The 24782-nt window shown below is 49.7% G+C and overlaps 1 protein-coding gene and 1 long non-coding RNA gene across 3 annotated transcripts; one reads left to right on the top strand and one right to left on the bottom strand.

Moving 5' to 3' along the window:
* The first annotated feature begins 2208 nt into the window (after positions 1 to 2208).
* LOC105106049 (uncharacterized) lies at positions 2209 to 17075 on the top strand. The gene is made up of 4 exons (XR_010378057.1): positions 2209 to 2296; positions 3005 to 3186; positions 3463 to 10155; positions 16503 to 17075. It is a non-coding gene; the product is annotated as an uncharacterized LOC105106049 (long non-coding RNA).
* On the bottom strand, positions 10318 to 24129 carry ZNF555 (zinc finger protein 555). Of its 2 annotated transcripts, XM_010999879.3 has the most exons (4): positions 23993 to 24129; positions 15735 to 15861; positions 15130 to 15313; positions 10318 to 14743 (listed from the first exon to the last, which is right to left on the bottom strand). In XM_010999879.3, exons 1-4 carry the CDS (start codon positions 23993 to 23995, stop codon positions 13207 to 13209), a joined length of 1851 nt encoding a protein of 616 aa, XP_010998181.2. In that variant the 5' UTR covers positions 23996 to 24129; the 3' UTR covers positions 10318 to 13206. The 2 variants fall into 2 exon arrangements, with proteins under 2 accessions (XP_010998181.2, XP_064335756.1); XM_064479686.1 differs by lacking the exon at positions 23993 to 24129 and having other exon boundaries at positions 15735 to 16510.
* Between the last annotated feature and the right edge of the window lie 653 nt (positions 24130 to 24782).

The following is a 24782-nucleotide window of genomic DNA, read 5'->3' as shown; positions in this document are numbered from 1 at the left end:
TGACAAAGGTAATATGGAATATCTCAACCGAATTATGTTGGTTATATACTGACACGATATTTTTATTTCCTGGGCAAAATGAAAAATATTATTACAATTTCAGTACGACCAACTCTATAGACAAAGCTTGCTCACCTCTGCTCTAGGTCACATTACTCATGTTGAGGAATAACAGACATGATCATTGTGTAACACATGGACAAAAATGCAGCTAGTAGGAGTTTAGGCTTTGAAAGCAGGCAGACCTACGTATGACATTCTAATTGGGTCACACTGAGCATGTTAACTGACTGTCCCCTGGAGTTTCCTCTGCTAATACCGACTGTAGTGATACCTACTTCGGAGATTTATCATGAGAAACTAAAGAACTCGTGTGGAACTCTGTATGCAAAATACTTCAACGTCACAGATGCTCAAATAGTGCGTTTTGTTATTGGCATAGTTGTGAGGCTGTCAGGTGCCGTGAGGGCTTTGAAATGGCACCTGACACACAGCAGTGGAAGAGTTAGCTGAACCCTATCTGTGGGTAACAGTTTGTTCTGAGACAGGGCTAGATACCAGTGTACAGGAGTAATTAGGGGTGCCGGAGCAGCTGACTTGACTTACAGCCTCACGAGAGTGTCCCCAGCCCGGAGCATTCTAGTTCTACAGCTGTTTGATCTGCGGGCAAAGCGCAGCACCCGCATTGCAGTGGGGCAGCCTGTGTTCGCGCCTCTGTGTGTAGAAGCTGATGGAATGATTCGATTCACTTTCTCAAAAGCCAGGTTTGTGGGGGACCCTGGGAGCCACTGGATTCCACACTCAGGGGTTGGGCAGTCGTGCCTGCCAGCCTGCCCAGGGGCGCGGGACTGACTGTTGTCTGGAGCCCCCAGGGGGCTGGTGTAGAGGTCGGCGCCTCTGGGATTTCAGTGCGAGCAGATGTCCTTTGGAGGAAGGTGCTGCCCGGCCGGTCCCTTTATCCGTTTTATGATCTGGGCAGATTCACAGCCAAACCCTTCTGGGCTTCAGTTAATTCACTTCCACACTGGGGCCCCTAACTGCCTCTTCACAGGCAGGAAGGACCAGGGCACTCTTTCCTGGGGGAGGCAAGGCTGTCCTGGCATCTCGTGATGTCAGTCTGTGTGTAGAGGAAGAGCTGTCCCCTGTGTGACGTCCCCCGTAAGTGTGATCACTGGTAACTCTGCACGTGGGCCCCGCGTAAAGGCGCCGTGCTGAGGGCTGAGGTCTCAGGCGCCCTTTGTCTCGCCTGGGCTCCCACTTGTCCACGCACTGCCTGTCCCCTGCAGAGCGTGTCCGGAAACGAAAGGCTGCTGTTTTACACAAGGACAGGAGACACACAAGTGAGTATTAATGATTCTCATAAAGAATATTCTTGTCCCACCAGGTGGACTTTCCGGTTCATGATGGATTGGAGTTTTTCAAGGAAACTTATCCATCTCAGGGCCTGGGTTGAAGGTGGGACATAACCAGGCCTCTTGAGAATCAAATTGTTGTTGAGGGAAAAGCAGGAAGTACTCCCAGACCTTCACTGTGTTTTCATCCGTCACAAGCTCATCCACGTCTGACCTTGGCTTCTTCATACCGTGCTGAGGCCTGTAGTGGGCCGTGAAGGAGGGGACAAAAATTTTTTTCATGAAAAGGAATTGATGTTTTCAAAACCAAAATAATTGTTTTGTTTGTATAATATTTTTTTAATTTTCTCCAATGTGTGGACTGTTCTGGACCCTTCAGATGGAGGAGATGAATGGAAGTGGCCACAGTCACACTTAGAGAGAATAGTTCACCAGAGATGCTGACGAATCTAAGGTGCAGGCTGGCGGCCCTGAGGAAGCTGGCGCTGACCGAGGGGAGAGACGTGGTGACAGAGCGCTGGGGTTGGTGGGAGACCACAGGCCCGTGTGGGAACTTGCTCTGAACTGAGTCCCGGTTCCCCGGTGCCATCAGCCCGCCTTCCTCCTGCGCGCGCGTGGAGAATGGTACTGTGTTAAGCCAGAACTTGCTGGGTGTTTCAGGACTCAGTGGTCTTGGAGGATGTGGCTGTGGCCTTCAGCCCAGAGGAGTGGGCTTTGCTTGATGTGGCTCAGAGGAGCCTCTACAGAGATGTCATGCTGGAGACCTTCAGGAACCTGGCCTCCATAGGTGAGGGGCACCGATCCTTCACGTCCTCTGCAGAGCGCAAGTATCCCCAAGCTGCTGAGCGGGTTTCAGGACTTGGGCTGAACGGTGGGAACCTACTGCTGAGGAAGGCAGACAGGGTCGCGTTACTGTGGAGCCCACCGTGGGACAGCTTTCTTGTGTATGTATGAGACCTGCTACTCTCTCATGCGATGTTTCAAGCCTCTGTGAGGGCTGTAACTGTTTCTTAAGAGGAGCAGCCCTGGTGGGGGAGCCTTCCATCTGGAAACATTCCTTAGAGAGAGGACTGACTTCTTACTGAGCCCGAACGCCTGTTACTCTCCTTGCTTGAATTTCACAGACTCCTTGGCCTCCTTTTTTTAGCTTTTCATCCACCCTCACGAATGTCCTTGTCCACGCTGACAGACCTTCCGTATTCCCTCTTCTAAAGTTAGCATCTGGGCAGGTGCCTCTGGCCCAGTTCTTTCCTGGGTTGCCTCCTGACAGTAGGGCCCTTACGTCACCAGAAGTCTCAATCCTCGTGCTAGTGTTTCCAGGAAACTGCCCACCACTGTGGCCTCTTACCCGTATTATTGTCCAAGTCCCCAAGTCGCCAAAACTCCTGCAACTCCTGTTCTGCTCAAAAGTGCATTTTCTCTGTATAACTTGTTTATCTTTTGGATCACTCTTGAAATGTGCATGTTTCCTACCTTTTTTCTTGCCCTCCTCCCACCGGTTCTCTCCAAAGAGAGTAAATTTGTTACTGTTTTTGATACTACGGCACTCAAATTAAAATTGGTCAGATCCTCTACAGTGGATGTTGGGGGAAGAAGTATGAAGTGAACAGAATATAGTTCCAGAAGAAATGACTGCTGATTCTTCATTTTAGGAGAAAACTGGGGATGCCATAGCACCAGAGGTCAGCGCAGGAACCAGGGACCATGTCTGCGGTGAGTGACACACATTGGAGGAAGCAGGTCTCAGGAGAGAGAGCTGAGACATCACTGTGCACGTGTGTCTGTGTGTGCAGACACGTGCCAGGCCTTCCAGTCACAGAGCTTCACAGGACAGGTTTGTAAAAGTGACACAGATGTTTGTGGACTGTTTGAGGCTTAGGTCAGCTGTAAGCAATTATCAGGAAACAAAATCCCATATAGGAAAACACTGAAAGTGGTACCCGGCGTCAAGCCCTCTGTCAGAGCATTCAGCTTTTATCACTTTGAAACAGTTCTTTCAGGGCAAGAAACATACACGTTCACTGAAAATGGTAAAAATGTAATCATATTAATCATGAAAAGCTATGCCGAATCATTCACGAATCTATCCCTGTTAACCTGTTTTTAACAGACGGCATGTGGTGGAGAGGCCCTCAGAAAATCGTGACGGTGGTGCGCGTGGAGAAGCCGACCGGACTGCCAGGCTTACTGTGCAGGAGAGGCTTCCTGCGGGGGCGAAGTCCTACGGCTACAGCAAGCTTGCCAAAATCATGGCTTCTTCATCTGAAAAAGCCACTGTGGGTTCTTCCTCACTAAAGGCTCCCACAGCATTGCCTCAGCGTGGACTAAAGCCCTATTGATGTGAGGAATGTGGGAGAACTTTTAGTTGTTCCTCATCCTTCAGGGCACACGTAAGAGCTCACACTGAGGAAAAACCCTACGTGTGTAAAGAATGTGGAAAAGCCTTCTCTTCTCCCTCTTCTCTTAGAAAACACGTGAAGGTTCACGGTGCAGAGAGAGCCTGTGAATGTAAGGAGTGTGGAAAAGCCTTCCTCCATTCTTTTTACCTGCTCATCCACGCAAGGATGCACACTGGAGAGAAAGCCTACAGCTGGCCCTCAGACCTCAGGATCCACCTGAGGACACACTCGGGAGAAAAGCCTTACGAATGTAGACACTGTGGAGAAGCTTTCAGTTCTCCTTCGTCCTTTAAGGGGCATCTGCGAACTCACACTGGCGAGAAGCCGTACGCATGTAACGCATGTGGGAAGGCCTTCAGCAGCCCTTCACACTTCAGAACACACGTGTGAGTCCACACTGGAGAGAAGCCCTGCGTGTGTCAGCAGTGTGGGAAGGCGTCCAGCTGGTCATCGTCTTCTCAGGGACATTTGAGGACTCACAGCAGAGAGAGACCTTGTGCGCGCGAGGAACGTGGTAAAGCCTTCAGTAGGCTTTCGTCCTTGCAGGGACATGAGGGAATTCACACTGGGGAGAAACAGAATGGCAGCGGCGTGGGAGAGCCCTCTGTAGCCCTGTACCCGTAAGCACATGCCGGCGCACCCGGGATGGAGCTCCAGGCCAGCAAGCAGTGGTGGAAGGCCTCCGCGCAGCTCACATTACTGTGCACAGCAAACTGCCTACCCCTGGAGACTTTTTTACAGAGAGCCTGGATGTTCTGTTGGCTTTATCAGTGCCTTATTCTGGAAGTAGGTCCCTGTCACATTGTCTCCAGTTCTTTCAGAGAATAACATCTATGGGGAGATACTCCTTAAAGTATTACTTTTCCAGGGCTGCCTAACAGGTGGCCGCAGAGGTGGCAGCTTAAAGAAACAGAAGGATTCTCTCCCAGCTCTGGGTGCTAGAAGTTGGAAGTCAAGGTGTCTTTACGGTCAGCTCCTTGGGAAGGTTCTGAGGGGGAATCTGATCTATGCGCCCTACAAACTTCTAGTGGCTGCCAGTAATCCCTGGTGTTCTCGGCTTGTAGGCGAATGATTCCAGTTTCTGTCTTCATTTTAACATCACCTCCTCCTCCAAATGTTTCATCCTTTTCTCTTAGAAGGAGACTTGTCTTTGGGTTCAGGCGCACTCTAGTCCAGGATGATCTCGTCTCAAGATCCTTATTACATTTCCAAAGACCCTTTTTCCAAATAAGGTCATATCACAGGTTCTGAGCGGAAGTGTCTTTGGTGGGGGACGGTGGGCACCATTCTACTCGCTACATACCCTGTCTGCCAAATTGCAGACCTTTGGTGTATAGTTTTTTTCATCAAATTGCTTATACAAAAGTTATGTACATTATGAAGTCTTTTGGACCCATAGGTCTTTTGAAGTTTATTTAAAAACAGGTAATTGTTGGGATGTTAGTTTGATTTCTAATTAAGCTACAGTGTGGATTTCTCTGGCAAGCTCCCACACGTCCCTCTGCACCACTGGTTTCTGCCCTCGTGGCTGGTGGTGACCTTCTCTGACACTCTTCTCTCCAGCTCTTACCATATCTGTGTTAGGTCTGACCTGCGCAGTGACCGTCTGCCTGCAGTGCCTGGTGGCCCTGTGTCCCGATGCCTCCCTGAGACCTGCAGCTGCGATTTCCCCGGCTGCAGCGTTGAGTGGCTGCATTTGCCCTGTTCTGTTTCCACAGCTCTGTATGGAAAAGCGGTAACTTGCAGACAGATGGAACAAACTGTGTTTTCTGTTATTCACAGCTGAATGCAGTCTCTGAACCATAAACTTAATATGTGGTCAACTATTACAACTTCTGTTTGCAACATAAGATACTTTTTTTTTTTTTGTCGGAGAACTCTCGCTGGTGCCTTACTCCATAACACATCACCCAGTGTCCTTGTTTGATGACAGTGTTGTGTGAAACGGTTTCTGTTCAGCAGGTCACGGCCGAGGAGTGAATGCCACTCCAGTAGATCCCAGTTGTGAAGGGCTGATTCTGCTTTCTGACTATGCAAATGCTTCAGTATGTTTCTATCCGGCACTGTTTTGTTTCCCTTGTATTAGTTCAGTTAACACAAATCGAGATAATCCTCCAAACTACATTGTAGGCACGTTTATCTCCTTCGTGAGTTAACTAGGGCTTACAGATCGCAAAGCTAGCAAGTGGTAGAGACAGGATCAGGACTCAGAAGACGCCCTTCTAGCCTGGAGACCGTGCTCTTCACCTGATGGGACTTTCTGAACCTCTTTAAGGTACTGGCCACTCCCAGCCCAGAACCCATTCTAGAAGCCCATTCAAAAGTCCTTGCATTTTAACGGTAACCCACAAACCTCAGGCCAAGTAAGGATTCTAGCCAGTGTCAGTGGGAGCTGACACATTGATTTCGTGCATCTAGCCTCCAAAACGGAGAGAATTAATTGAAGCCACCCAGTTCCGTGGTCTGCCCCACCTTCTGGAAACACATGCCCTCTTTTTCACAAGAGTTTTAAATGTTCCAGGTAATGGTCACCAAGACCAGCTTATATCACAAAAGGATAAATCACCTTTGGGGGAGTCTGCAGCTGATCCAGGAAAGACGTGAGTACAGGCGGCAGGCGCACACCGGAGCTCTGTTCCGGCAGTGTTTTGACAGCTGTGCATGTGGGCAAGTCCCTCCTAGCATGAGACAGTCCAGAGGCAAAGGAAAGGGAGCCACCACCCGGAAGAGGAATGCAAGGGAACACCCACACAAGGGGCTTCACAGGGGACCAGAAAAGTGGTGGTGCTCTGGGAAGCCTTTGGGTCAGAGCACTCCAAGGGCAGCAGCTGCCTGCGTCTGTTAACAGCTACATGGATCACCTTATTTATGGCCAGCAGCTCTTGGGTGCCGCTTCACAGGGCATGGTAAGCAAGCAGGCTCTTAACAGTTAAAATTGGGACTCTGTTTAAAACAAATGGACGTGCAAAAACCTGAGTTTAGCACCAGGGGGCTTTTGAGCCTTTAGTCTGTAATGAGCAACTAAACAGTATACAGACACCATCTTTGTCTCATGTATGCAACTTATGTATATACTTCCACCTGGAAACACACGATCGCTGAATTGTTCTCATCAAAGTATCAGATCTGGACCTAGTCACACCTCTAGCTCTGAATTCCAATTATCTGCTAAATAACAGCGGGGAGATGCAGTTAGAAAACCCACTGTATTAAATTTCTGTGTGACTTATTACATTCAACAATTACACTGCAAAGAAAATGTGGGACTATAGCTTAAATATAAAGGAGATAATAAATTAAAATTATGGATCTTATTGGATCCAATGCCAGCAATCCAACTGCAAAATTTTTTAAATTATGTAGACCATCAGGGAAATTGACCACTACCACCTATATATTTGACTACATTAAGGGATAACTGATCATTGTTAGGTGTGATAATGGCATTATGGTTAAATACAGATATATATCCCAAAATCTCCAAGGATGAAATATGCTGAGAACTGCTCAAAATTATCCAGAGGGAGCTGCATGTTGTAGAGAAGAAGTGACGGAAAATTGTTGAAGGCAGATAATTGGCATATGTGGTTTTCTTAAATCATTCTACATTTACAAAGTTTGAAGTTTCTCAAAGTATTAAAAACACACAAGGGAGAACTATTATGAAACGAATTTTTGGTACATTCTGTATGATTATGCTGCATAATGCAGTCTCTTTCCTGAAAGGGTATTCAGATGGTGTGACAAATTGCATTATTGGTTCAAATTTTTCAACCCCCTGTGAAACAATCTAGCTATGTCCTCATGGTAGCAAGAATGTAACTATTTCTCCCCTTGATTTTGAGTCATATGACTTGCTTAAGTCAATGCTATGTGAGCAAATGTTATGGGAGAAACCCTGAAATGTGTTTGTGCATTTGGCATTCCTCTATTCCTCAAGGGATCTGTCATGAGGAATCTTCCCCAAGGTGGCTGCTATCCAATCCAGCTTCAGCCCCAGAATGGACATACTTGAATCAGAGCCAGTTCACCAACTAGAATAGACTTGAAGACCCACCACTTTTAATAACCTACCCAAGCCAACCATCAGACCTGTGGGCATGAAAACAGATGTTTCTTGTGACATGTCATAAGCAAAAATCTGAGTAAGTTATTTACAGTTATAATAAATTACAAATTTTGCACAATTCACAAGTTAATGTCAGACAAAACATGCCATGTATTAAGTAGAAACAATATGCGCTGGTAGGGCAGAGGAAGAAGAGAATTCTTAAGACTGACAAAGGATCAAGAAAGTCCATGCAGGAATGGTTAGTGGGTGCTTGCGTTTCCTTATTTTATGCAAATAAGATGATATGAATTTGAAATATCTGGAAACAAAGTGTTGCTGAAATGATACAAAGTTAAAAGACTTTTTCAAAGACTGAATAAATTCAAACTGAAATGTAAATTGTGTTTACAGTCTTGCCACATAGCTTCTTTTTGGTATCCTACAGAAAAACCAACAAGATGGCACTGTGGCAACCACACCACATTATATATAGTTTGGAGAGCTGTTTTGGTGTCATCTGTTCTTTTACTTTAACAATTAATACAATCTAAAATATTTACTTATCTGACAATCATCATTCAAGAGCATCTGGTGCGACCACTGCTGGTATGGAAAACTGGAGTAAAGCTCTGCATCTTTGAAATTCTAGAGACGTCCGAATTACTGCCAGTGTGAGCCACGCTGTTACAAGGAGTAAAGTCTGAAATACTGGAGCTCAGAAAAAACCTCTGCAAATAACTGTGACACTTTCTCTCTTCAGAGAGATTAGACAGATAGATGGACATCTGGACACAGGAACCACCATTCAAATACCTGAACTCTCCCAGACATACACACACGTGGTGGCGTGACGGACAGACCAAATCACACAAACTGTCACTGGGACGTGCATGTGGACACACTCAGATACACACACACAAACTCACACTGGCAAAGGTGAGGTCTCCAGAGAAATGAACACACTCCCAGAGATACATAGCCTAGGCCCTCTGCGACTCCCCCATCCCCCGACGCCCAGCACCCGTCAGAACTAACCAACATCAGATATGCTGTTGATCTGACTTGTTGCCTCTTCTCCTGGAACAGGGACTTCACACTTCCTGAACCTGCACAGCGCAGAAAGTCTCTCTCTCCCTAAGAACCACAAGACCGTAATCTGTGGGAGCAATGTCCGGGGCCCGACATGGCTGGGGACATGATGTTCCAGCCCCCAACCCCATGCTGCTTAGGATTCTTCCAGCAATACACTCATCACTGCTTTTACCTTTTCTCACTTTGCGTTCCAACTGGAAACTCAATGCAGGCGGCAATGCGGTCTGTCTCGTCCAAGGGCAGCCACGTGCCCTGCATTGTGGTCCCCTTCGCAGCCCTCTCTGTTGGCCTCACGTGCCTGCAGACCCGACTCCACCCGTCCTGGGCGGCCCCAGGGTCCTCCCCGAGGCTCCGAGGTTCGGTGCTTCAGGAGCTCAGGCCACACCTCTAAAGGCCACAGAGAAGCCTCTTGCAAGTTGACGCGCTGAGGAGGTCTTCCCTCTTCCCCGGGGCCGCCTCCGAGTCGCCCCGCCCAGGCGCACCTGCGCACTTCTGCGAAGAATGCGCTCCGAGGAGTCTCCAGCAGCCTTTTTAAACAGGCGATTGCGTTGCATGCCGGGAGGAGTCTGCGGGCGGGGATCCCGGCGTCCACCGCGCCTCTCTCTGAGGATCTCCAGTTCCCACAAGCCGTAGGGGCTGAGACCGTGGCGCGCAGGCGTGGTGGGAGTGCGCATGCGCTGCGGCGTGGCGGCCCCAGAGACCCGGAGGAGCCGTGGTGAGGATGCGGAAACCCAGGTGAGGCCTCCAGCCAGACTGGAGCACCTGCCATCCGACATCCTCAGGTGGTGATGATGGAGTCGGTGTTTGTGCGTGCGCGCCGACGGGCGGGCCATGGCAGGACGTCCCTTTGTGGCGACGCTGGAGGGTTTGAGACTGACGTGCGCCTTGATGTGCATGAGGAGGTCAGGGTGCTCTGACAATGACCTGTGTCCCCTTGTCGCAGGTCCTGCCCCTGCTGTTTCTGTCACCTCTCAGCCCCCCGGGGGGGCTGCCACGACGTTCCACGAGCAGGAGTGTGGAACCCTCATGACGTCGCCCAGCAGAAAGTCACAGGACCCTGACTGATGCAACTTTAAAGGGGGATGGCCTCCAGACAGGCCCTGGAAAGACATGACGCTGATGCCCCCAGGCAGGGGCTCTTGGAGAAATGTAGGAGCGCCTTTCTGTTCCAGACCACAGCATTCCCAGATATCTAACTGGAGGGACCTGGCATAAACTCAAAGATTCCAGGAGCCCTTTCACTTCTCTCCTACTATGCGAGGTGAGGGAAGACGTGGCCCTTGTGGGTGTTTCCTAACTTCAGACTGAATTTGCCAAAATGGAATTTTTGGCCCCAAGTTCTTCTCCCCCATTCCCAAGTCCCTGAACACTTCTTAAGAATCCTAAATTAGGGTGGGGGGTGGGTGGACTCAAGACTCAGGAGTTTAAAATTTCCCTTAGCAAACGAAGGTTTTATTGTTTTTTCTATTATTTATAATACGCATGCAGTACAATTCACTAAGTGTAAGTGCCATGAGTTCTCAGAAATTACACTTGCCCTCCAGTGTTCAAAATTTCCAACAGTTCCCAATAAAAATTAAGCAAATATAAAATTTTTCCAAACCTGACACTGCTACGAAGGACTAAGTTAGCATGGAAAAAATTGTAGAATTATGTATCTTAGATATTGTCTGTCTTTATTACAACACTAAGGTGTTACACTGCTACACTTTTTTCCTTCCCTGGCTAGTGCTGGAAGTCCACAAGGGTGGAAATGATACCTGTGAAAAGTAAAGTGGGCTCTTGGAGCTTTGTGGATCATTACAACAAAAAGCTTCACCCTTCCTTCCTTCCCATAAAATATTAAATTTTTTCCTGTTTGATAATGTCAAATACAGCTTCTTTTCTACTATACCATACTCAAGTTGATACTTCATGTTCTGGAGCTCACCTCCCAACCACAAAAATGATTAACCGTTCCCCTCTTCTTGGTAGTATGACTGACTGCTTTTGCTTACCAGTCAGTTTTAACATAGCTCATTTATGCCTTCTAAACTCACCAAACATAAACCTGATCCAAAAGTGTATTCTTTTAAACAACCTCTGACTGATAGCCCCACTGTGTGTTCATTCAAATTGCTTTAACTCAATACACCCAATTTTCTTTGATCAAACCAGTGTGGGCCCAGTGGGTTTTGGCTGAAGAGCATTGACAAAACCATTACTTCAGTTTTTACTGTTAACAATAAGCAATCCATTAGTGACAAATGTTGAAGTATGTAACAATAAAAAATAAAGTTTACATGATAAAAAATACCTTAACGTGTATAGACCAGGTAATGTTGACTCAGAATGTATAATGCTTAAATTTAACAGAATTGGTTGAAATCCATAACTGCAACGGGAATATTTAAAAATATTCTCAGTAAGTGAAAAAGAGAGTAACATTTATGAGTCTTATGGGTCGAATTGTGTTCCCCCAAATCCACACGTTGAAGGCCCAGTATTGCAGAACACGACTTACTTGATAATAGGGTGTTGCAGGTGTAATGGGCTAAGAGGAGGTCATACTGGCATAGGATGGGCCCTAAGCCACTCTGTATGGCGTCCTTATAAGAAGAGCCACGCGTGAGGAGCCAGACACACGGGCAGAAGGCTGTGTGAAGACCAGCATCGCTTCCTTCAAGCCAGCGAACTAGCAGACGTGGGCGGCGCGGGAACGCCCCCTCCCCAGGGCCTGCAGAGAAGCGCAGCCCTGCCAGCGGCCTGACCTGGGGCTTCGGCCTGACCTGGGGCTTCGGCCTGACCTGGGGCTTCTGCCTGGCCTGGGGCTTCGGCCTGACCTGGGGCTTCTGCCTGACCTGGGGCTTCGGCCTGACCTGGGGCTTCGGCCTGGCCTGGGGCTTCGGCCTGACCTGGGGCTTCGGCCTGGCCTGGGGCTTCTGCCTGGCCTGGGGCTTCTGCTTCCCGGACCGCGGGACAAAGATTCCTGTTGTCCGAAGCCGCCCCGTTGCGGCGCTTCATTCCAGCAGCCCCAAGGAGCTAACAGTATACAAGTGACTTGAAAACACAGTACGCAAGGTGTTTCTAAGAAGCAAAGATCCTGCTTGCAAAGAAAACGCACTGCAATGAGTCAGAATCAAACATGACAATCAAACACCTATCAAGGAGCTGCATTCAGTTCTGAGTAACAGACGTCTCCCCGACCTATGAGGAAGGAGTTTCTCGCGTAGAAGGACTGAGTCAGCACGTCACAAAGCATGATGGGCTAACAAAGTCCCGTGTGTCACTTTGTTTTGCTGCAACAGTGTAGCTCTCGTGGCAGAATCAGGATCAGAGAGCCACTGAAAGTTCGGAGAAAAAGGAGTTTGCTGTACAAGTTAGACTTACAAAGCACGTTAGCGTCTAGAGGAGTGGGCTCACAGCACCGGAGATCACTAACGAGGCTGCAGGACACGCGCGAGTTTGTGGGAAAACCCACGTTGTGAGTGCCTGACCACATGAGCACACCCTTCACATGGAGCTCCCGGAGATACTTACGGGAGCCTGCAGCTCTGAGAAAAACAGAAATCAAGTCGTTGGCACTTCTTTTCATGATACTCTTAAAAGAGCCAATGATCAGATGGGCTGAAAGCTGGCGCCCAGGAAACCCCTGTGCTTCTCTCCACGATACTTTACTGTGACTCCAGAAGCTTGGGAATGGCTTCACACCCGCCCTTCCAAGTCTCATGCCGACAGGCTGCCAGTGAAGTCAGACGCAGGATCGTGGGAAGGGGTTCTGGGAAGTGCAGATCCCAACATTATCCATGCCGACACGACACAGTCCCAAACTCTGTCTCGTGGTCACATCACAAGGGTCTCAAGTGAAAACCTGTTGTTCAATTCCCAACCACAAGCAAGGGCAGCACAGAGGGGAAGCGATCAAAGTAACAATTCACACGCAACTCTGCGTAATTACACATTCCTGCCGACTATAAGAAAACTAGAACAAGCCTCCTCGGGCCTAAATAAAGACTCTCAACACCACGGGCGATTATCCAGCAGCCGCCACACCATGCCAGTAAGAAATTCCCAAGTACCACAGTGTCACTATTCCAATAACCCCTCAGAGAGCAATTTAAACAACTAAGGTATTTAAACTACTCACATATTGAAAATACACTTCCAGTCACCCATGATTCCAACAAACTAGATTTCCTAAACCATGAGAAAAAAACACTACCTGCAAAATGTACTAGAGCTGAGGACTTTGACAATTTATTTTCATCTGAATGTTCATTTGCAAAAGAACTGGAAATACACTCTCTGTGGGTCCACTTTAAGGATGAGGTACTCATAAAGGCAACACCAGATTTACAGCTTTACTTAGGTTTCTCTCCTGACAGGAATTCTCTGAAGCACCGTGCGTCGGTTCACTCCCAGGAGGACTTCCCACGTGACGGAGGTAGCGTGCCTCTGCAGTGTGTATTCTCGCATGTCTTCTTAAGGATGAGGAACAACTGAAGGCCTTCCCGCACTGCTTACACTCATAAGGCTTCTCCCCGGTGTGCATCCTCATATGTATCGGCAGAGATGACGGCCACTTGAAGACTTTTCCACATTCCTTACATTCGTAAGGTTTCTCAGCCGTGTGTGTCCTCACGTGCTGCTGCAGAAGTTCGGGCCAACTGAAAGCTTTCGCGCACTGTCTGCACTGGTAAAGCTTCTCCGCGGTGTGCCTCCGCATGTGCTTCTGTAAGGAGACGTGGCAGGAGAAGGCCTTCCCACACAGCTTGCATTCGTACGGCTCGTCTCCAGGACGCATCCTCACATGCTCACGAAAGCAAGCAGGCAAACTGAAGGCCTTCCCACACTGCTTACATGCGTAGGGCTTCTCTCTGGTGTGTGTCCTCATATGTTTTCGTAAGGATATGGGCCAGTTGAAAGTTTTCCCACACTGGATGCATGCGTAAGGCTTCTCTCCGGTGTGCACTCTCGTGTGGCCCCGGAAGGAGGAGGGGTGGCTGAACGCCTTCCCACACTGGGCACACTCATAGGGCTTTTCCCCACCGTGCGTCCTTTCGTGTCTCCGGAACGACTGGGGGTAAATGAAGCTTTTCCCGCACTGCTTGCATTCGTAGGGCTTCTCTCCAGTGTGAATCCTCTCATGCCTTCGGAAGGACTGGAGATAAATGAAGGTTTTCCCACACTGTTTGCATTCATAGGGCTTCTCTCCAGTGTGTGTGATCACGTGCCTTCGGAAAGCTGAGAAGTAGCTGAAGGCCTCCCCACACTCCATGCACTTGTGTGGTGTCTCCCCCGTGTGTGAGATCATGTGTCGTCGGAAGGTCGAGGAATAGCTGAAGGCGTCCCCACACTCTGTGCACTTGTAGGGCTTCTCCCCCGTGTGTGTGATCATGTGTCGTCGGAAGGTCGAGGAATAGCTGAAGGCCTTCCCGCAGTCCTTACATTTATAGGGCTTCTCTCCAGTGTGAGTTCTCACGTGACTCGTGAGACTGGAAAAGTCGATGAAGGCCTTCCCACACTGCTGACACTCACAGGTCTTCTCCGCGGTGTGAGTCCTCGTGTGCCGGTTGAGGGAAGAGGTTCGTGGAAAGGTTTTTCCACACAGGTTACAGGCATAGGGTCTCTCTCCATTGTGGGTTCTCAAGTGTGTCCTTAGGTGTGAACGACAGCGGTAGGCCTGCCCGCAGTCCTGACACTGATACGCCTTGTGTCCAGTGCGAACAGCGCCATGACTCTTGAGGGATGAGCGGCACGCTAAGACGTTCCCGCCTGCCCTGCATTCATACCGTCTGACCGCAGTTTGCTGACTGAGGCCTTCCCCACGCTGGTCAGCACTTTCACAGAGTCCCTCCACCACAGGGTTTCTGTTAAAAATGAGAAGCATGTTATCAGTGGTTTGATTGATAATGATTTATTAGTAAATACCAGGACTCCATCTTCACGAATTTCTATGGACTTCTCAACCTGACTTCTTTTAAAGCAGAATGAACTGAATGCCACGGCAGGGGCTCAACCACAACTATTACGAACACGGCGTTTCTTAAACACAGGCTTTCCTCCTGATCGGTTTCAACTGTTCCTGACATTCAACATCAATGTCACAGTTAAGGAAAAAAATCTTTAGGAAAATCTCTATGAATAAACAAACCTGCTCTCAGCTCCTGTGAGTTTTGTCTGTCTGCTCTTTAAAGTTCACGACACACTGAGATTCTCTCCTGGAAGACTGCCTTCTCTCCTGAGTGCAACTCACCTCGGATGTCTCCCCTGGTCTGTATGCTGATCTCCAAGGCTAAGTGCTTCCCAAATTCTTCCTACGACGGAGGCCCAGGAATCACTTCCAGTGAACTTTGATATTTTCTGTTCCTTGGGTATCTTATTCCCACAAATACCCTGCTGAGAAACTGACCCATTGGCCTTAAATTGAGTGTCATCATCTGAAAGCAAAAAGGGAACAAGACAGAAGGCACCTGTTAGCCAACGCACACTGAGGAGTTCAGCTGCGTCAAGACTTCATCACTAACAAGCACGAGGGGTCAAAATGGGAAGCACTTTAATCAACACAGTAAAATTCTCAAAGGCTCAAAAACAGACCTCACTGGGTACCTAGGGCCCCATGAAACCTAGACCCACTAGTGATCCAACAGGAGATTTCTTTACGGCAAGAAAAACTCAGCTGATACATAGATTCTCACCCTCATGGGGAGAAACTATCAGAGTCCAGCTCTGTGCTGGCTGTGACCGTGTCCGTCTTACCAGTTAACGTCTTCCCTTTCCACGTTCCCAGTCCTGGAACAAGTGATGTGCCAGAAATGCTCGTCTCTAAGTGACTCAGTGAAGTAACGACATCATTCTTACCCACTGAGGCCAGGTTTCTGAAGTTTTCCAGCATCACATCTCTGTACAGCTCCTTCTGAGCAGAATCCAGCAGAGCCCACTCCTCCACAGTGAAGTCCACGGCCACATCCTCAAAGACCACCGAGTCCTGAAACATCCAGTACAGGTGCAGGAGCACAGGTGAGACGCACAGCGTGGGACTTCTGGACTTCAGTCACAGGAAGTTCAAACGAGATTCTGTGGTCACCCGACATCCACTCTGTGACCCGGTCATCACACCTCTTACTGTGTCCACATGTCCTCACAGGTGTAACAGCACTAACACACTGAGCTCGGCTCAGCACTGTCACCATGACCACTAAGTCTCACTCTTCTCTCACCAAAGCGTTCAGACCACGCTGGGGAAAGGAAGAAGCTATACAGATGAAACAGGATTTGCATTTTAAGACCCATCAGCCCTCATGACACAAGCGACCTCAGCTCCTTCCTCTGGCACACTGTCCACAGGCACATGAAGCCCAAGGTCAACCTGGATGAGGCTCTAAGGAGTAAAAACACACTGGAAGACTGGGAACTTGTCTTTCTACCCTCCTCACCAAACACAAGAGGCCAATGGGCCTGGGGGACCCAGGGTGCTGCAAGGGCCAGCAAGCCACGTTGTCTTAAAGATCCCCAGGCTACAAGGACAGTCCCACCAGCAGAGCAAAAAGGTTTCTTTAGAAGGATGAATTTTAACTTTTTTGTATAATAGTTACCACCAGCTCACTTTCTACTCTTTTTTCTCCACAGATTTTCATGAAGATGGGACTCTATTAAGAAGTGAGAGCTCAGGAAAGAGGAAAAGGACACGAGGACTTGGACCTCCATAAGTTCCCCACCCTCCTGAGTCCAGTGCTACTGCCACCAGCCCTGAGTTCACACACGCGCCACCTGCTGCCAGAACAGCCCTTCTACCGCAGCCATGAGACTACTCCCGCTGGCCTCGGGGATAAGAGTCCTACTCTGCAAAGGACTTTATTTTTTCCCCGGTATCTGAATAAATCCATTTGTCTTTTAGAATATATTAATCTGAACAATTTGGGGGGAAGGAATAATCACATTATCAAGTCAGAGCTAGGGTGACCGTGTCATATGGTTCAAGCCAGGACATTTTTGAGAATAAAAGTGGTATTATTATTATTGTTACTGTTATTTTACAAAGGACTTTAACATCAAAAACATCTGATGGGGGGAGGGTGTAGCTCAGTGGCAGAGCACATGCCTAGCATGTACCAGGTCCTGGGTTCAATCCCCAGCACCTCCATTAACAAATTAAATAAACCTATCTCCCCTGCCAAAACATTTTTTTTAATTTAAAATTTTGAAAAAAAAAAAAAACCTGACAGTGAATTTATCCTTGCTTCTAACATACATAAAAGAATTTAGCACTTCCTGCAAAGGGAACACTCCGTCGCCTCAAATTCCCAGAGCCAGCGACACACCCAGAGCACCGAGGCGGCGGCAGTCCCCACTCTCCCGCGCCCAAGCCCCTCCCCGCGGGCGCGTGAGCACGTCAGGCCCGGCCCTAGGCACAGGGACCAGCGAGCTGCACGCCTCCCTTAAGCCGTCCATCCACGACACACAGGCATGAGCACGGGAAAGGAAACACCCTCATGCAACTGAGGCCAGAACATGGTACCCATTCAACAGAGCAGGAACCCGCCAGGAACACCTCTGCTGGCAGCTCCCCGAGTCAGGCTGAGCTGCTCTGAGCAGTTATCTGTAGTCTCCTCTAACAAAGTTCCCCGACCGCGGGTGCAGGAAAGGAGCTAACACTGTAAGCGTTAATTTTATTCTTAGCAATGACTGCTGGCGAGGTTGGCTTTGCCTGGGGTCGAGGAACCTGAATTTGGAAGGTTCCACACCACCCTAATGATGACTCACTGTCTCTAAACTGATTGTGCAGACAACAGGGTTAACGCTGAACACCTGCTTTTGTGCTGGGAGTCTGGGCTTCGGGTACCTGGCAGGCAGAGGACGTGCATGTGACCAGCTGTCAAAAAGTAAACATCCGGGCACCGAGTCGCCGGTGAGCCTCCCCGGTGGGCGGCGTTTCACACAATCACAGCTCACTGCTGCGGACGTCGGGGCGGCCTGTGCGACCCCACTGGGAAAGGACTCTTAGAAGCGGGCACCTGGTTACCGCTGGCGCTCTCCTGTGTCCTTCCCCTAGCTGGCTTTGCTGTGTGTCCTTTCGCTGTGACCAGTCAGGTGTGAGGACAACTATAGGCTGAGTCACGTGAGTCCTACTAGCAGGCCTGGGGGGGGTCTCAGGGACACCCAACACATGAGGAGTGGGATTTGCTAGAACAACCCTGACTTACTAAAACATGGCAAAAGCCCTGTGTCAAAGTGGGAGGGTGAAGGCAGCTGTGCTGCTCAGGTGGCGCTGGGGTCCCCGAGCTGCCGGTAGCTGGGAAAGCTGATGGAGAGGAAGGCAGAGCCCCACTCCGGGAGGGCTGGCTCATGGCGCACCCGCCACTGCTAGCCACGCCGGCCACGTGAGATGGGAGTCAAAGCCCAGCACTGGTGACACTGGTGTCTGCATTTTGCTCTCCCCTCTAGAGCAGGAGAACGGCCCCCAGCTTCCCCAAATGGGCAAGAAATCGCATGACAAGATGGAACTGTATTGGGAGAAAAAAAAGTTACATCGGATCCTGGAGCTGAAGCAAAAAGTAGGACAAACCGAAGGGAAGGGGCAGGGGACACCCTGGCCTTCCTCTCCCCCTGCCCCCGGCTGCTGGGCTGCTGGGCCCACCGCACGTGCCAGCCAGGACCTTCCTGGGCAGCGGTCACGCCATCCCTGTTACTACGTGGGGACTGTTATGGGCTGAACTGTCCCCTCTCCCCAGAAACATGCTGAATGCCTAACCCCGGCACCTGTAAATGTGAGCTTATTTAGAAATAGGGTCTTTGCAGAAATAACCAAGTTAAGACGAGGTCATCAGGGTGGGCCCTCATCCAGTGGCTAGTGTTATTAAAAGAAGAGGGAAATGCCGTGACGGCAGAGACACAGGAAGGTGGCAACGTACAGACGGACATCTGTCAGGCTCGCTGGGGCCTCCAGAGGCGGTAAGAGACAGGAAACGAGCCTAGAGCCCCGGAGGGTGCCGAGGGCGCCGCATCCCACCAACTCCTTGGTTTCACATGTCCAGCCTCCAGGATGGTGACAGGACGCACTTCGAGGCCTCCCTCACGGTGGTAATTTACAGCAGCCCTTGGAAACCCACACAGGGTCTGATTCCAGGAGAAAAGAAGGGCTTGGTTTTTTGTTTGCTTGCTGGCTTTTTTCACTTAAAATGGTTTTGTGTGTGTGGCTACCGCACCCGCTTGTATGATGAAAACGGACACAAACACAATGTTATAAATGCCGGAGAGGTGCCCCAGCCTGCGCAGAGGCAAAGCGAGCCCTACGTCCCAGCTGTCTGCAGCTGGCACCCCGGCTGGGATTGAAACGCAGCGCTAGACACAGGCTGGAGTCTCCATACATGATTTTTTTTAAACTATGACTTTTACCTATTGGAGGTTCAAAAAAAAAAGAAAGAAAATGAAAAAACAGGTGATCTCTGAGGAGAGACACACTTACGGAATTCAGGTGGCAGCTGCACTTTGCTAAAGAGCTCTTATGAAAACCCACTGCCACTGCCCTGGGGGCGCGGCCCGCCTGGCAGGGGTCAGTGGGCTCTGCGGCAGACGCACCAGAAAGGAAGGGCTTAGGGAGCCTCCAGGCTCCCTGCGCTGGGAGCATAGCCGTCCAGCCCGCAGGGCCTGGGCTGCGCGGTGTGGGACCCTATTCACAGGTCCCAGTCCCCTGGACGTGGCTGCAAGCTCAGACCCGACAGCACCCGCCCCCACCAGGGACAGGACCTGCCTCGGGAGACACTGCCCATCTGGAGCACTGCTCCTTGCGGCCCTGACCAGGAAAACCTCAGAGGCTGCCCACCCGCCAGATCATCACAATCACCATGGAGGAAGGGCCAGGTCTGCAAGGGGACCACTGGGGATCAGGCCATGGATGAACCGCAGAGCTGTTCTTTCCTCGCAGACAGCCTCCAAGGATGTCCACACCACTGACAGGTGTGGACACGTGTCCTGGGTAACAGAAATGAAGCCAGCCTGGCTGATTCGGTCTGCGCCCCAGGGTCCTGGGAAGGCTGCCCATCCGGGGCAGTCCTGCCCGAGCTGCCCTGCCGACCAGTGGCTCTGCCCTTCCAGGGGACCCCGTGTGCCCTCTGGGGTTGTCCTGCTCGGTGGGCATCCCACCAGGTCATTGTCATATCCCAGGAAGAAACTTCAGGCCAGCTTCAACCCACTGGCCAGGCTGGGCCGTGCGGGAGCTGCCTCCTGAGGCCAGGTAAGACAGCATATGGGGGGACGCCACGTGCAGAGAATACAGAACTTGAAGGCTTTCTAAGACCTTGATGGTTAATGGGATTCAAGCACCCACTACCCGAGAAAGACATACACAGAGCCTTCTACACACTAGCCCATACATTCTAACTCCATAAAGCAGACATCATTAACACTAGCTCCCGGCAGAGGAAACTCAGAACAGTGAATTAGTAATACTGCTCAACTGGGAACCTGGCCCTTCTCTCAGGCACCCCTTACAGCTGCTCCACCATCGGGACTGTCACTTCCCAGTGGGATGTGGACAAGAGCCAGACGTGTGCTGGGCGCGTGGCGAGCAGTCCACAGAAACACCCTGCTGCGCCCTCACATTTCCACTCCTTCTCCTGGTAAAGCCCTAGCTCTCATGCAAGACTGCTTTGTTTGAAGACCTTACGTCTGGCTTTGTCATTCAGTAAAGTGTATTCAGGTTATAGTTACAGAGGTCCTAGGACATGAGGGCACCAGGGCTACAGAACTAAAAAAAAAAGCCAAAATTCTGAACAATGTGGCTCTTAAATTCTTTTGGAGGAAAATAATCAGTAAATAAGCAAATCAAATATAAGTACTTGAGGAAAATGTGGCAGAGCAAGGGGGTGTGGAGGGAGATATACACACACAGAGAGGAGAGAGACACAGAGAGAGAGGGAAGGAGAGGGAAGGAGAGACCCTCCCGTGCGTGTGTGCATGTAGACACTGACATCGATACACGTATATGTGAAGCAGCGGCTGCAGAGGAGAACAAAAGTAAAATAACCATTCGAGATAAGGCTACAAACTGATACGTAAAAATACACACATGCATGATTACACATAACTATGCACAGCTTCACGTAACGCAGCGCGTCGGTCACAGGTGCAGAGGGGGGCGGGGCCGGTCACTGGCGTGCACTTCAAGTCTGGCGGGAAAGCCTGTTCCACATTTAGGGCTGAGTTTCAACTCACAGAGGACTTTTTAAAGTATTTCTGTCAACAGTACATACGTCTCGTGCACATTCCTGCACTGACGTTATCTTACGCAACAGAAAATTCTAAAATCAATTCACGTGATCTACCTGCAGTCACCTTAAGGGCTGCCGGAAACCATTTTGTAATACTCAACGATCATTCACAAACACGCTTACCACTCCCCAGTGGTAGATGGTAATGTGCGTGACCCGATGAAGGAAAGTCAATAAGATCATGTTCAAAAAAGAACAAAGAACATATAAACGGTATGAAGTTCTGTTTTCTCCAAGACAATTAGGCAGAAGTGAAGTACGCCTGTTGACCTCACTCTTAGGCAACATTATACTAGGAAAAAAAACACTTGTGCTAATACCTAACTTGAACGACTGTACATAGAGAACACCAACAGAACAGAAAGATAATCACAGAGTAAGATTTTGAACAAGATCTCAGACTAAAAACTCAATATAAAAATAAATGTCACAACAGCACTATTTACAACAGCCAAGACATGGAAACAACCTAAATGTCCATAGACAGATGACTGGATAAAGAAGATGTGATATATATACCATGGAATACTACTCAGCCATAAAAAAGAATAAAATAATGCCATTTGCAGCAACATGGACAGACCTAGAGATTATCACACTAAGTGAAGTAAGTCAGACAGAGAAAGACAAATATATGATATCACTAATATGTGGAATCTAAAAAAAAAAAAAAAGAGAGAGACACAAATGAACTCATTTACAAAACAGAAACAGACTCAAGACATAGAAAACAAACTTATGGTTACCAGGGGTGAAAGGGGGTGGGAAGGCATAAACTGGGATTTCCAGACTTGCAAATACTAACTAGTATATATAAAATAGATAAACAACAAGTTTCTACCATATGGCACACGGAAGTACATTCAACATCCTGCAGTAACCTATAATGAAAAACAATCTGAAAAGGAATATACATATGTACATGTATGACTGAAACATCACGCTGTACACCAGAAACTGACACAACATTGTCAACTGACTGTACTTCAATAAAAAAATAAGTAAATAAAATAAATGCCATTATCTTTCTAATCAATGGCAGCAGTTAGAAAGTTGGAAAGTTCACTTTAGGTGGGGAGGGTATAGCTCAGTGGTAGAGTACGTGCCTAGCATGCACAAGGTCCTAGGTTCAATCCCCGGTACCCCCATTAAAATTAATAAATAAATAAACCTAATTACCTCCCCCACCCGCCAAAAAAAAAACTATCAAAATGTTTTAAAAAAAAAAAAGAAAGTTCACTTTAAAAATATAACAGATACCATGGTAAAAACCTAATTTAACTCTTACAAAAATTGGTTTAATTAAGGCTATACAAAGAACCTACTAGAAAATTTTTTAAACATTCAGGATAATAACAAAGCAAAATGAAATAAATGAAAAGATGGCACATATTCTTTAAAATAACTCAGTGTTACCAAGACATCAATTCCCCACCCTCCCAAGACAGGCCTCGAGTCTTTGTAAAATACTTTGCAAACCTAATAAGAACAAATGTCCAAAAACAGCCAAAATATTCTGAAGAGCCAGGCGGGAGCAAGGACTTTAAAGCAGTAGCACTCCCAACACGACGGGCTTGGCAGAGCAGGGACAGCTGGGTCTGGAAAGGCACGGAGCCCGACACAGGCCTGTGTCCACGGGGAGACCCGATTCAGGACAGGGCAGCCACTCCAAGCCCGGCAGAAACGACAGAGGCTTCAATACAGGGCACAGAACAAACTGGTATCTGAGGAAGCAGCTTGCATTCCCACCTCATCCATGGGCAGTAATCAACTTATTGCAGATTTAAACAAAGTGCCTTGTCGACCGTAAGAAACAACAGCATTATTGTTGTCACAAGTTAAATAACTGGTATTTGGGGGGATCTTTAAAATGCGCCAATTTCACCACTGTGCTATGGGTATTCGCTTCTCCGCAGCCGCACAGGAAGGGGGGGGTGTCTTCTGCTTCCCGGACATTCTTTTCCTCAGGAGGACTTGGGAGGCTAAGCCTTGGAATTCCACTTGTTACCACTCTAAAGAACAGACCTGAGATACTTACTACAAACTGGAGATGAAAAAGAATGTTTAACAAATGGGATGTAAGACATTTTCTTTTTTTCTTTTATTTCTTCCTGAAATTCACCCCTTTGAAAATATTTTATTTTATGCTTCCTGCTGTATTAATTAAATGTATTTTACAATTGCTGAAAATCTGAGGTTCCAGTAACTGAATACATCTTTCCAAGGCGACAAGCCCAGGGAGGGGCAGCGCTGAATCGGAACAGGCACAGAGGACTCAAGGGCCAAGAGCAGCCACGCTGCCACGCGGGGCGCCCACCGCCACTGCTCACTGAAGGGCTCCCAGAACAAAGGACGCCGGCTGTGTCCCCGCTGTGTTGCCGATGCATTCTTCTTGCGGGACCTTGGGTACTGCCCCCACCTCATGGGTGGCCTTTCCTTGACCTTTGGGTTAGTTTTTCCCCCTTCTCCGGGAGAACTCAGGGGACAGGAATCATTTCTGTCTTTTCCCTTCAATACCGGAGTCGGTCAGCTGACGAGAGTCCTCCAGGGGATGAGAACTGGGGTTGGGGTCACAAAGGACAGAGGCCCTACCGGGAGCCCCTCCCAGCACAGGGCCCCTAAGCAGGTCTCCGGGGCCCCCCTCCCCCAGGCTGCCGCCAGGAGGAGCCGACCAGGGACTAATATCCCCGGCCCCCCCGGCGGAGGGCAGCTGTGCCCACCTGGGTCACGCAGGCAGTCCTGAGACGCCGGACCCACAAGCCGGGACCCCACCCCGCGACCGCTTTCAGCCGGTTCCGACCGGTTCCAGCCAGCCCCTCTCGGTCTCAGGCCCCGGCCCCGCGCACTCACCATCTCCGCGCCGCTCCAGGCTCTCGCACCGTCCTACCCGTGGCCCGGGCAGCTGAGAGCGACAGAGACCAGACACCCAGGGCCCCGCGGGGCAGGTGCGCACGAGCGCCACGGCCTGCGGGGAACGACGCGCACTGGGGCTGGAGAGCGTCAACCCCCGGCCCTGATTGGACCTTGCTCCTGGCACTCCCTTCCAACGAGATCCTGATTGGAGGATGCTCCGCGCCCGGCCGCCCTGACTTGACAGCGCTGAAGGCATTCCTACTGCACGAGCCCCTGAATGGGCGGTTTCCAGAGACCCGACCCTGGCGCCCCTGATTGGACAGTTCTCCGGACCCCGCCCCTGCGTGCCTGATTGTTCCCCGGACCCCGCCCCTGTCTTCTGATTGGACAGTCCTCACATGTTCGCCCCTATTATTGAGTGACAGGCCTCTGGGACTCACGTAGCTGACCCGCCCGCCCCAGACTTGGGCTCCGAGCAGAACCCGCACCCGGCGGGAATGACCCGGCGCCCGCCCTCAGCTCGGCGGCCCTTCCTCGTCCTCCTCGTGGGCCTGACTCAGTTTCCCGGAGGAGCGTCCCCTGTCCGGTGCCGGGACTGGAAGCAACGGGACGGGGGTAGGGGTGTCTAGCGACTTCCGGGGTCAGGGGTCTGCCCGGGGGCGAGGTCACCGTGAAAACGTGCCCTTTGTTTAACAACAAAGACGCACAGTGACGTCACACTCTTCAAGTCAGGGTCTGGCTCGAGTTTGACGTGTGACCTTTGACACCGGGAGGCCCCGCCCCTGCC

This window comes from Camelus dromedarius, chromosome 27, assembly GCF_036321535.1.
Source record: "Camelus dromedarius isolate mCamDro1 chromosome 27, mCamDro1.pat, whole genome shotgun sequence".
NCBI classification, from domain to species: Eukaryota; Metazoa; Chordata; class Mammalia; order Artiodactyla; family Camelidae; genus Camelus; species Camelus dromedarius.
Note: the sequence above shows the minus strand (reverse complement) of the source record. Positions and strands in the feature narration are given on the sequence as shown.